The 13,272-nt window shown below is 42.8% G+C and overlaps 1 protein-coding gene across 2 annotated transcripts in view; it reads left to right on the top strand.

The window, feature by feature from the left end:
• The window catches only part of u2af1 (U2 small nuclear RNA auxiliary factor 1), a 72,145-nt gene that overhangs the window by 37,920 nt on the left and 20,953 nt on the right, over positions 1-13,272 (top strand). For both annotated transcript variants that reach the window (XM_078560423.1, XM_078560422.1), the window contains exons 5-6: positions 8,869-8,967; positions 9,152-9,285. In XM_078560423.1, the coding sequence (XP_078416549.1) occupies positions 8,869-8,967; positions 9,152-9,285 (233 nt within the window). The remainder of the gene's footprint in view (positions 1-8,868; positions 8,968-9,151; positions 9,286-13,272) is intronic.

Genomic DNA, 13,272 nt, shown 5'->3' with positions numbered 1-13,272 from the left:
AGGGTGGGGTTTGTGTGACATGCTAGTAGATGATATGGAACTGATATCTTCCTTTCTTGCAACAAGTAGATCTGGTTCATTCATCCATGTGGGTGTTTTGCATCCATGATGTCAGCTATTGGGTGACAAAGCCAAGATGTCTGCAATTTGGGCCAAGACATCAGAATATAAGCACATTGATGCATTATTGGGAGAGGAGGTTGTTTGTTCCTTTTAGATATAAATTCAAGACAAACTGGGACAAGACTTTGCCTTTATGTGGAAGTTACAGCATGGAAAGAGTCCATTCGCCCCAACCAGTCTATATCATTGTTTGTCCTTCATGATCAAAGAGTTTGAATTGTATTTAGCTGCCCTGTTCCTATATCACCTTCAAATTCTTTCATTTCTTGTAGCTGTCCAAGTTAACCTTGAATGTTGACACTTCTGGCTGCAGTTACTAACCTTGAAACTGAAATCCTAGGCCTCAACTGTAAAGAGGTTTCTCTTGCCTTTTAAATATCAAATATTAATTCTATATCATCCTCTCATCCTTGGCTCCTCAACTTTTTTTTTCTTTCATGGGATGTGGGTGTCACTGGCAAAGCCAGCATTTGTTGCCCATCCCTAATTGCCCTGGAACTGAGTGGCTTGCTGAGCCATTTCAGAGGACAGTTGAGTCAACCACATTGCTGTGGGTTTGGAGTCAATGTAGGCCAGACCATTTCTTTCTCTAAAAGACATTATTGAACCAGGTGGGTTTTTACAACAATTGATGATAGTTTCATGGTCACCATTACAGAGACTAGCTTTATATTCCAGATTTATTAATTGAATTTAAATTCCATCATCTGCCATGGTGGGATTTGAACCCATGTACCAGAGCATTAGCCTGGGCCTCTGGATTACTAGCCCAGTGACATTCCCACGATGCAGCATAACTACTGGAAAGAGTCTGTTTCTATATACCCCATTCAATCCTTTCATAATTTTAAATATTTCTATTTTATCACCCCATAATCTGTGCTCTAATGAAAAGCTTTACCCATTCAAGCCTTTTTTTTGTAGTTGTATTTAAGCATTGTTTAAAAAAAAAAGAGATATGTCAAAGCTTTTCATCTTGCACTCATCAGGACACTGCAAGAATACCAGTATAAGAGGAAAACTGCAATAATATCTTTGAGGGAAGGAAATCTGCCATCCTTACCTGGTCTGGTGTACATTGACTCCAGACCCATAGCAATGTGGTTGACTCTTAACTCGGGAAAACAACAGTTTATACGGTGTATGAAGAGAGTGCTAATTGGTTGGCAGTTGGACTCTGCTTGGTAGAAGCGTTGCCATGGAGAATGCACCCGTGATGGTGACTGACAATTAACTGCCAAGCATTGTTTGAAATTTAAACTAGGCAGCTTGACCCTGATTGGTCAAGGCATTGCTCTGAGGAATGAATCAGCGAGTGGCTGCCCCTTATTTTGTTTAGCTGAAACAGGCGCTATGTGTGTACATATTCTTCAATAGATGACCGCACCATAAACAGTACCCATTTGAAACAAGTCCACATCATAAACTCACTTACGCAGAAGTGGTTTGGTATCATAATTAATGATGCCACTAAACACATAACAAATTTCTCTGATCATGTACTCTCAGAAAGCCAGGAATTTGTTTTTGTGCATGGTTTCAATTTAGGTGTGCCTTCATTCCAGATCGAATGGGAAGAGTTTGAACTCCTCTACTCCCAACTGTCCCGCCACAAACTAGCATCCGCTGAAAATGCTGAACCCTTGAAAGCGCATCTGGCTAATCCAGTGTACGCATGTTACGAGATTCCGAATGACCTGTCTGACTTTCACATGCAACACGAATGTCTTACAGCTTTGTGAGACCTTAAGACCAACCCAGACATACACAGTAAACCTGACAAAGGGACAGGAATAGTCATCCTTAACAAGTGTGACTATATCAATAAAATGCACACCATTCTTAATGATAGGTCCAAAATCGTACCCATTGGACCTGCTGCACAACATGACCGGACAGCCTTGCTCGAAAGTAAGCTTAAAAAAAAACGCTTACTGGACTTCTGTAAGAGCGATGAACTACCACATGATATATATGACAGGGTTCGTCTTCACAGTTCACTACGTCCATGTATGTATGGCCTGCCCAAGAAACAAAAGTGATGCCCCTTTACACTCTATCCATCTATGATCAGTTCTGCACAACATGAATTGGCCAAATGGTTGGGTGAATTGTTACAACCAGTTTTGACCAAGTTTTCCACATACATGGGGAAAGACTCCACGTTTGTGAAGGCCATACAGGACTTGCATAGCAATAGCAATGCTGTGTCCTTGTGCTCATTTGACATTGCTAGCCTATTCACCAATGTTCCAGTTGAGAAAGCCATAGATATTTGCGCTGCAGCACTATATGATGGTGATGTAGACCCACCACCATTGTGTGAATCAGTATTCATTGAACTTATGTTCTCAGCAACTTGCACAGTTGAGTTCAGTTTTAATGACACTATGTATATCCAAATAGATGGTGTTGCCATGGGATCCTCTCTAGGCCCAGCTCTCTCAAACATCTTTGTTGGGTTCCATGAGAAACATGTCTTTGATGGAATGACACCTAACCTCCTACCCCTCACATATTTCTGAAATCACAATGTTATGGCACAGAAGGAGGCAATTCGGCATCTCGTCTGCACCGGCTCTCCGAATGAGCATTATGACCCAGTGCCGTTGCCCTGCCTTTTCCCTGTACCCCTGCACATTGTTTCTTTTCAAATAATCATCTAATGACCTCTTGAATGCCTCGATTGAACCTGCCTCCACCACACTTCCAGACAGTGCATTCCAGACTTGAACCATTTGCTGTGTGAGAAAGGTTTTTCTCACATTACATTTGCTGCTTTTGCAAATCACTTTAAATCTGTGACATCTCGATGTCAATCCTTTTACAAGTGGGAACAATTTCTCCCTATTTATCCTATCCAGCCCCGTCATGATTTTGAACACTTCTGTCATCTCTTGTTAGCCGCTTTCCCTCCAAGGAGAACAGTCCCAACCTCTTTAGTCTATCTTCATAACAGAAGCTTATCATCCCTGGAACCCCTCTTGTAAACCTCTTCTGCACTGTCTCCAATGTGTTCACATCCTTCTGATATCCCAGACCTATACACAGTACTCCAGTTGAGGTCTAACTAGTGTCTTATATAAGCTCAGCATAACCTCCCTGCTCCTGTACTCTGTGCTCCTATTAATAAAGCCCAGGATACTATATGCTTTATTAACTGGTGTCTCCACCTGTCCTGCCATCTTCAATGATCTATGCACATATATACCCAAGTTCCTCTGCTCCTGCACCGCTTAAGAATTGTACCCCTTATTTTATATTGTCTCTCCATATTCTTCCTACCAAAATGCACCACCCCTCACTTCTCCGCATTGAACTTCATCTGCCACCTATCTGCCCACTCCACTAACTTGTCTATGCCCTTTTGAATTTCTATACTGTCCTCTTCACAGTTTACAATGCTTCCAAGTTTCGTGTCATCTGCAAACTTTGAAATTGTTCCCTGCAAACCAAGATCTAGATCATTAATATATATCAGGAAAAGCAAGGGTCCCAATACCGACCCCGGGGAACCCCACTACAAATCTGAACAATATCCATTGACCATTACCCCTCTGTTTCCCATTACTCAGCTAATTTTGTATCCACGTTGCAACTGCCCCTTTTATTCCATGAGCTATAACTTTGCTCACAAGTCTGTTGTGTGGCACTGTATCAAATGTCTTTTGAAAGTCCATGTACACCACATCAACAGCATTACCCTCATCTACCCTCTCTTCAAAAAAACTCCAAATTAGTTAAACATGATTTCCCTTTAGAAATCCATGCTGGCTCTTCGTAATCAAGCCATATTTTCCCATGTGACTGATAATTCTATCATGAATAATTGTCTCTAGAAGCTTCCCCACCACTAAGTTAAACTTTCTGGTCTGTAATTGCTGGGCTTATCCTTATGACCTTTTTTGAGAAAGGGTATAATATTTGCAATTCTCCAGTCCTCTGGCACCTACCCTAAGTCTAGGGAAGACTGAAAGCTTATGGCCAGTGCCCCTGCAATTTCCTCACTTATTTCTTTCAATATTCTTGGATGCATCTCATCCAGTACCAGTGTCTTGACAACTTGAGTGCTGACACTTTATCCAACACTTCCTCCTTATCAATTTTGAACACTTCTAGTGACAGAGTTTCCTCCTCTGTCACCATGGCCTGGGTAGCATCTGATTCCTTGGTAAAGACAAATGTAAAGTATTCATTTAACACCTTAGCCATGCCCCCTGCCTCCATGTAAATCCCCTTTTTGGCCCCTAATCGGTGCTGCTGCTCCGTTTACCACCACCATACTATTTGTGTGCCTATAGAAGACTTTGAGATTCCTCTTTATGTTGGCTGCCAGTCTTTTCTCATAATCCCTCTTTGCTTCTCTTATTTGCTTTTTCATCTTCCCTTTGAACCTTCTGTATTTCACTTGGTTCTCGATTGCATTTTCTACCTGCCACCTGTCATAAGTGCACTTTTTCTTCTTTATCTTAATTTCTATAGCCTTTTTCATCCAGAGAGCTCTGGATTTGTTTGCCCTACCTTTCCTTTTTGAGGAAATATACCTTAACTGAGCCCGAACCATTTCTTTGAAGGTAGCTCATTGTTCAGCTACAATTTTTCCTGCCATCCTTTGGTTCCAGTCTATCTGGCCCAGCTCTGTTCTTGCCCCATTGAAGTTTGCTCTCTGCCAGTTAATCATTCTTTCTCTAGATTGTACATTGTCCTTTTCTACCGTTGTCCTAAATCTTACGATACAATGATCATTGACTCCTAAATGTTCCCCCATGTTCACTATATTTAAATCTGCAGCTGCATGTAACAATTTCCTTACATGGCTTAATGTGCTCCATCCTGCGCTCAAATTCACCTTTGAAATGGAACAGTCAAATGGACTCCCCTTCCTAATGCACTAGTTGAGAAATCTGCCAGGGGTTCTCTACCACGGTCTACCTTCACTGGTCAATATACGCTTTGGGATTCTTACAGTTCCACACACCGTCAGATGGGTCTTATCAGCAACCTTGTAAATAGGGCCTGAGCCATTTGCTCACCATGCAAGTTTGACGCTGAAATAGGGGCACCAGAAACATCCTGCAGGATAATGGCTACCCTGATCAGATCATTTCACGCTGTATATCTCTCAAACTCATGAACGGGCCCAAGGCCATCACTTTCGGCCCTGAAAAGTGCCCAGTCTACCTCAGATTACTCTGGAAGGGCAAGGTATCTCAAAACTTTGAGCAACAAGCAGCTAGTTGTTTCACGCTGCTACTATGCAGCAGTAACATGATTGGTATCTGCCACTAACAGGATGCTGCCGTCAAGCTAAAAAGACGTTCTGCCCGTCACATAAATGAGTAATGTGGTATATGTATTTCAGTGCCAGTGTGATGCTGGGTATGTAGGCCGTACAACCCAAAGACTGGCGGATTGTATCAAACAGCATGTCCCAGCCACTGTTCACAACGGGCAGGGCACAGACCCTACCCTACCCAACCAGCCCGAGCTTGAAAAACTCAAAACACAGTGTCCAACATTAGATGTTATTCTGCGATTGGACAGCATTTTCTAAATAATCCTCAATATGCTAAGAATTACACTGACAACCAATTTAAGATTATCAGTTGTGCTCACAGTGTGGCGCATTTGCATGTACTGGAAGCTACATGTATTACTGCACAGGGCCCTGTTCTTTGCAGACAGAAAGAACACTTGCTAGCCAATCAGCACTCTCTTCTCATAAAGTATAAATTGTTTTTTCCCTTTATATTGGCATTCTTACGAAATGTCCTGATGAGTGCATGACGAAAAGCTTCAGCATGTCTTTTTTCAGCAATTCTCACGTTCTGTACTACCAAACGACTATTTGTATTTCCTTAAACCATGCATCATTCCAGTGAATCTGTGCTACTTTTCTCAAAAGCGTCAATATTCTTCCAATAGTATTCAGCCCAATATTTCTCCCAGTACTCTAACTTAGTTTAACTTAATGGTTTCCTATTGGCTGTTCTGGGGGGGACACTGGCATGGCGGTAATGTCACTGGACTAGTGGCTAAAACCCTGGGAACACAGGTTCAAATCCCACAGCGGCAGCTGGTGGAATTTAAAATAAATTGACTCATTGAATGAATTAATAAATCTGCAATATAAAGCTAGTCTGAGTAATAGTGACCATGAAACCATCAACGGTCGGAAAAACCCATCTGGTTCACTAGTGTCCTTCGGGGAAGGAAATCTGCCATCCTTACTTAGCCTGGCCTAAATCTGACTCCAGGCCCAGATGTGGTTGACTCTTAACTGCCCTATGAAATGGCCTATGAAAAACCATTGAGTTCAAGAGCAATTAGAGATAAGCAACAAATGCTGGCCTTGTTAGCAACTCCCACATCCCATGAAAGAAATTTTTTAAAATTACCCATGGTTTTTATACTATACCTCTTGAGATAAAACCATGAATTACATGACTTTTTTTTTTAGACACCGTTAACCAGAGATGCTGCCTTTAATGTTTTCTGGGCTTTTTTCTGCCCCTCAAAACCCCAGTTCTTTCATAGCACTGAGCCTAACTATATACAACTGTTTGGGATCTTTGGATATGTCCTGACTTGGTGGATTGTCTCACTTTGAGCAAAGAAATTTATTTAAGATTTTCCTTTTATCTAGCATCATAAGGCTTATCGCTCTCAACCCCTTCAGGATTCATTTTCTCTCTGATATTCTCTTTAATTAGCTACTTTGCATTAGTGTTTAATTAAAAAAAAATGCTGCCAATGTTATCGCCTACAGACAACCCTCTGATGGTCCAACCTTGTCTTTAAAGATTCTATTTACTGCTATAAAATACTTCACTGTTCCTTTTGCTATTTGAATTTTTCTCATACTCCACCTTGGCTTTCCTTATTCTGCTCAGCTTGTTTTCTCATTTTAATTGCTTTTTTCTTTACTCTAATTCTTATAGGAATTCCTCATTTTTAAGTTGTTTCTCACATTTCTATGCTAGGTGGCTTCGAGACAGAAACCAGAGTGGGAGTAAAGGGTAGTTATTGAGAGTGGTACAAGGTGGGAAGTGGTGTTCCACAAGCATCAGTGCTGGGACCACTGCTGTTCACAATTTATATTAACAGTTTGGACTTTGGAATCAAAAAAGCAATTTCTAAGCTTGTGGATGACAACAGATTTGGGGAGATGGTCAATACTGAGGAGGACTCCAAAAATGATAGGACATTAATAAACTTGTAGAATGGGAAATGTTCAACACAAATAAATGTGAAGTAATATATCTTGGTGGGAAGAAGAGGAATTAATTTAATGATTGAAAGGTGCAAGTCTAGGTGGCGTAGAGAAACAAAGGGACCTCTGAGTACAAATACATCAATCACTAAAAGTTGCATGACAGATTATCAAGGCCATTTAAAAAAAACCAAGCACTAGGTTTTATCTCTAGGGGGATAGATTTGAAAAATAGGGAAGTTACGTTAAACCTGTATTGAACCTTGAGTACTGTGTGCAGCTCTGATTGCCATGTTATAAGGATATAGAGGCACAGGAGAGGGTGCAGAGAAGATTTACAAGGATGATACCAGAAATGTGTGGATATACATATCGGGGATGGATTGACAGGCTGAGTTTCTTTTCTTGGGGGAAAAAAAATGACTGAGGGGTGCCCTAATAGAGGTGTCTAAAATTATGAAAGATTTTGATGCTACCACTCGGCAGGACCGGCTGGGCTGAATAGACTGTGTTGTATATCCTATTTAATTTATCCGTGGCATTCTTAAACTGCTAGCGGTTTCTTTATTTTTAAATGCAGTGTATATTCTGTACCATTGTGTGCATGTTTTTCAAAAACATCCCAATGTTATCCTACAGTCCTTTGCTAATCCCCTTTTCCACCTCAATTAGCTCGCTCATCACCTTTTTAAATTCTGCCCTAATCTCATCTGCCGTTCTAATTTTTACACTTCCTTTTTGCATTTCTAGTTGAATCTTCAAACTTCTCAAGGGCAACTAGGGATGGGCAATAAATGCTGGCCTAGTCAGCGAAGCCCACATCCCGTGAATGAATTAAAAAATAACTATTGTGGTCATTAATCCCAAGGTGCTCACTCACATTTAACCCATCTACTTGATTGATTTCATTGTTCAGAACCTGATGATGATAATATAACCGAAACTGGTATATGAATTTCAGTGTCAGTGTGTTGTCAGGTATGTCGGCCATACATCCCAATGACTGGTGGATAGTATCAAACAGCACATGCTTTGGGCTGTTTGTAACAGGCACAGTACTGACCAAGCCATGCTTGCAAACTCAGAACATAATGTCTAATGTTAGATGTGATTCCGTGATTGGACAGCACTTGCTGAACAATCCCCAGAGTGCTAAGAATTACACTAACAGCCAATTTAAAATTATCAGTCAGACTCACAATGTAGCTCACTCAGGCTTGCTGGAAGCTATATATATTGATATGCAGGGACGTGTCCTCTGCAAGCAAAAGGAATATGTCCAAACATTGCACCTTTTTTTGCATAAACTAAAGCAATAGCTCCTTGGTGCATTTGCCATGGCAACGTCTCAACCAATCACAGCTGACTTGCCAATCATGCTGTATAAATTGTTGTTGCCATTGAAATTTGGCATTCTTGTGTTTGTCCTGATAAGTGCAAAACAAAAAGCTCTGACAGCATGACTGTCTTTTCAGCAATTAAACTCCCCCATTGATGAAAAGCCTAACTGCTGTGTTGTCTTTTGTCGATAGGAGGTCTTCACGGAAATGGAGGAAAAATATGGTGAAATTGAAGAGATGAATGTCTGCGACAATCTGGGTGATCACCTGGTTGGAAATGTCTATGTAAAGGTGAGAATTTGGACACTTTCAAACACTGCCCCTTCTGTCCTCGGTTGCATTGAGAGTGCGATTGAACTGGCGCTTTGGTGGGGTGTTTTGCTCTATGTTGCCTTTGGAATCTTCAGTCGCTGAGTGTATCTGAACTGAGCTATCCTTGTTTGCATTCTCTGACTCTACTTTTCTCCTGTTTCAGTTTCGCCATGAAGAAGATGCAGAAAAGGCTGTGAATGACCTGAACAATCGCTGGTTCAATGGGCAACCGATCCATGCAGAGCTCTCGCCAGTGACTGACTTCCGAGAAGCCTGCTGCAGGCAGTATGAAATGGGGTGAGTGTTCTCAATAGTTACTGAACTGCTGTCTTTAGCCTCCAAAAAGCTTCAAAAATAAATAGAGAAATGAAAGCCTGGCCCAAATACAGTGGACTACCATGAAGCTGATTTCAATCAGTAAATGCCAACATGGAAACCCTGTCTTCCCTCTACCAATGACATCCAGATAATTTAAGTGAACAATCCCAATCTTCCTGACTCTTCCATCTCTTTAGCTTCCCATACGATCTTCTTAGGATGTTGTACCATCACTCAACCCCTGCCTGTCACCTGCTGTTCACAGAATTTTAATGGCACAGAAAGAGGCCACTTAGCCCATTGTATGTGCACCAGCTCTCCAAATGAGCATTATGACCTAGTGCCATTGCCCCGCCTTTTCCCTGTACCCCTGCACATTGTTTCTATTCAAATAATCATCTAATGCCCTCTTGAATGGCTTGATTGAACCTGCCTCCACCACACTTCCAGACAGTGCATTCCAGACCTAAACCACTCATTGTGTGAAAAAGCTTTTTCTTGCATCACATTTGCTTTTGCAAATCACTTTAACTCTGTGCCCTCTTGTTCTTGATCCTTTTACGAGCGGGAACAACTCCCTATCTACTCTGCCCTCATGAATTTGAACATCTCTACCAAATCTCCTCTTGGCCGCCTTCTCTTCAAGAACAGTCCCAACTTATTCAATTTATCTTCGTAACAGAAGTTCCTCATCCCTGGAACCATCCTTGTAAACCTCTTCTGCACTCTCTCCAATGTGTTCACTATAATGTGACGCCCAGAACTGTGCACAATACTCCAGAGCTGTACACCAAAGGGAAATTATAGCTTCAGCAGGAACCTCGGCAACAGTTTGTCTGGATTTCAGTGGGTGTGTCGATCATGTAGTATGGCAAGCAGCAGGAGTATCCAAAACAAAGTAAGCCACTTTGGTGTCCCCATTCACCATCTTAAACAGTCAATCCTCCCACAGGTACAGCAGTGTGTACCATCTACAAGATGCAGCAAGTCACCAAGGCTCCTTTGGCACTCCAAACCTATGACCACTATCATCTAGAAATACAAAGGTAGCAGACACATGGGAACCCCACCACTTGGAAATTCCCCTCCAAATCACTCACCATCCTGACTTGGAAATATATCGCCGTTCCTTCACTGTTGCTGGGTCAAAATCCTGGAACTCTCTCCCTAACAGCACTGTGGGTGTACCCACACCACACGGACTGCATAAGTTCGAGAAGGTAATTCACTACCACCCTCTTGAGGGCAGTTAAGGAATGGGCAATAAATACATTTTTAAGTCCTCACTTAAAGTTGAAGATGCATTCCTGAAAATTGTGGCTTTAAGTGAAACGACTTTAAGCGAATTAAAAACAATGTGATTGCTGTAGTTCGGTTCAGTATGGCATTCCACGTCTGAAAAAGAACATTCAGCTGGTAAGTTGAAATTCTTTACATTGTTAAGTTTCTATATTGATAAATAAAATAACTTTTTTTATTCATTACGGGATCTGGGCATCGCTGGTTAGGCTAGCATTTATTGCTCATCCTACATTGCCCTTGAGGAGGTGGTGGTGAGCTGCTGCCTTGAATCACTGAGGTCCATGTGGTGTAGGTACACCCACAGTGCTGTTAGGGAGCGAGTTCCAGGATTTTGACCCAGCGACAGTGAAGGAACGGTGATATATTTCCAAGTCAGGATGGTGAGTGACTTGGAGGGGAACTTCCAGGTGGTGGTGTTCCCATCTATCTGCTGCCCTTGTCCTTCTAGGTGGTAGTGGTCGTGGGTTTGGAAGGTGCTGTCTAAGGACCCTTGGTGAGTTCCTGCGGTGCATCTTGTAGATGGTACACACTGCTGCTACTGTGCGTCAGTCGTGGATGGAGTGAATGTTTGTGGTTGTGGTGTCAATCAAGTGGACTGCTTTATCCTGGATGGTGTCCAGCTTCTTGTTGCGGGAGCTGCACTCATCCAGGCAAGTGGAGAGTATTCAATCCTGACTTGTGCCTTGTAGATGGTGAACAGACTTTGGGGAGCCTGGAGGTGAGTTACTTGCCACAGGATTCCTAGCCTCTGACCTGCTCTTGTAGCCACAGTATTTATATGGCTAGTCCAGTTCAGTTTGATCTGGTCAATGGTAAACCCCCCCCCCCCCCCCCCGCCTCCACCCCACAAGATGTTGATAGTGGGGGGATTCAGCGATGGTAATATCATTGAATGTCAAGGGGCGATGATCATTGCCTGGCACTAGTGTGGTGTGAATGTTACTTGTCACTTGTCAGCTCAAGCCTGGATATTGCCCAAGTCTTGCTGCATTTGGACCTGGACTGCTTCAATATCTGAGGAGTTGCAAATGGTGCTGGACATTGTGCAATCATCAGCGAACATCCCCACTTCCGTCACTAACCACAACCATCTTCCTTTGTGCTAGGTATGACTCCAACCAGTGGAGAGTTTTCCCCCTGATTCCCATTGACTCCAGTTTTGCTAGGGCTCCTTGATGCCACACTCCGTCAAATGCTGCCTTGATGTCAAGGGCAGTCACTCTCACCTCACCTCAGGAGTTCAGCTCTTTTGTTCATGTTTGAACCAAGGCTGTAATGAGGTCAGGAGCTGAGTGGCCCTGGCGGAACGGAAACAGGGTGTCACTTTGGGTTCTGCCAAACACGAAGGAAATATAATAGCTTTCTGCTTACCTCCTGCTCGCTGCCGAGTCTGATTCCCAAACCACCTCATCATACATCATCATACATCTCTCTCGCCCTCCTGGGTCGCTGTGGACCCTTCCTCTTGCCACCTCCGATTTGCAGCCTTGCCCATTCTCAGACTCTCTGTCTCGTCGATCATTTTTCTCATCGAACCTCCTGCTTCCCAGCTTTCCCTATTCGGAACCTGCGTTCCCATTCAAGATCCAGATCTGTGCAGGAACCCTGGAGTTGTGAAAGTGCGAGTCCTGATGGTGCAGAAGTGCTGAGCTGATGCTGTTATAACCCATGTGTTTTTGTTTTAAATGCTCCTGCTGCAGCCTCCCTCTCCTGAACCCTCGTTGTGAGCAAGAGCTCTGGAGATGAGAGGCAAGAGAAAAGAGGAGCTGCTTTGGCTTCAGTCTTCAACTCAAATCACCAAAAAAAAATCTGTGCTGTGTTTAGACTTTGATATCGAAAGGAGGAAGATTGTTTGCACAGGACTAGCGAGTTTTTGAGATGTGACCCTGGAAATAAGTAGCTGCTGTGCGGATGCGACCCTGGGAACATGACTGCAGTGAGGAGTGGTAGAAATGTGCACAGCAGACAGCGCTATGCAGCGAAAGTAAACTAATTCCTGGTTTCCCATATTGTACTGTTGCATACATTTTTTAAAAATGGATTATAACAGCCTCAGCTCAGCACTTCTACACCATCAGGTTTGAGAGGGAAGTGGTGAGCAGATGAGTTGGGGAGTGAGAGGTTCAGAGAGAGGAAGGATCAGTGAGATGGAGAGTCAGAGAGTTGGAGAGGCCACAAGTCAGAGAGTCAGGTGGTGGGAGAGGCGGGAGGTGCCCATTGGGTCACGCAGCCCGATATCAAACCGGCGAGAAATAACGTTAAACGAATCTCGCGATGCTAAAGAAGAATACAGGCTCCATTAACATACCAATGTTAAAGCGAAACAATGTTAAACAGGCAGCATTAAATGGGGACTTACTGTACTGGCCTTTCCAGTGACATGCATCCTGTCAATGAATAATTTTTTAAAAAGACTGGTTATTGATAGTAACTACCCCTGGGAGAGTCAGTGTCTTCAGTCCCTGTATTCCAGGATAGTCACACTCAGGAGGGTAACAGAAGGAAATTGGGAAACCAAAAGAGAACCTGCTGATTTCTAGTTTAGAGACGTATGTGTGGATAAGTCTGTGATATTCGATCGCTGACATAAGTGACTGCACTTCAAGAGGAATTTGTTGTGAGGCTGTGAAAGGTGCAATAGAAGGTGTGAGTTCTTACTTGGTG

This window comes from Cetorhinus maximus, chromosome 16, assembly GCF_964194155.1.
Source record: "Cetorhinus maximus chromosome 16, sCetMax3.hap1.1, whole genome shotgun sequence".
NCBI classification, from domain to species: Eukaryota; Metazoa; Chordata; class Chondrichthyes; order Lamniformes; family Cetorhinidae; genus Cetorhinus; species Cetorhinus maximus.
The sequence above is the reverse complement of the archived record's forward strand: the minus strand, read 5'-3'. Positions and strand labels throughout refer to the sequence as shown.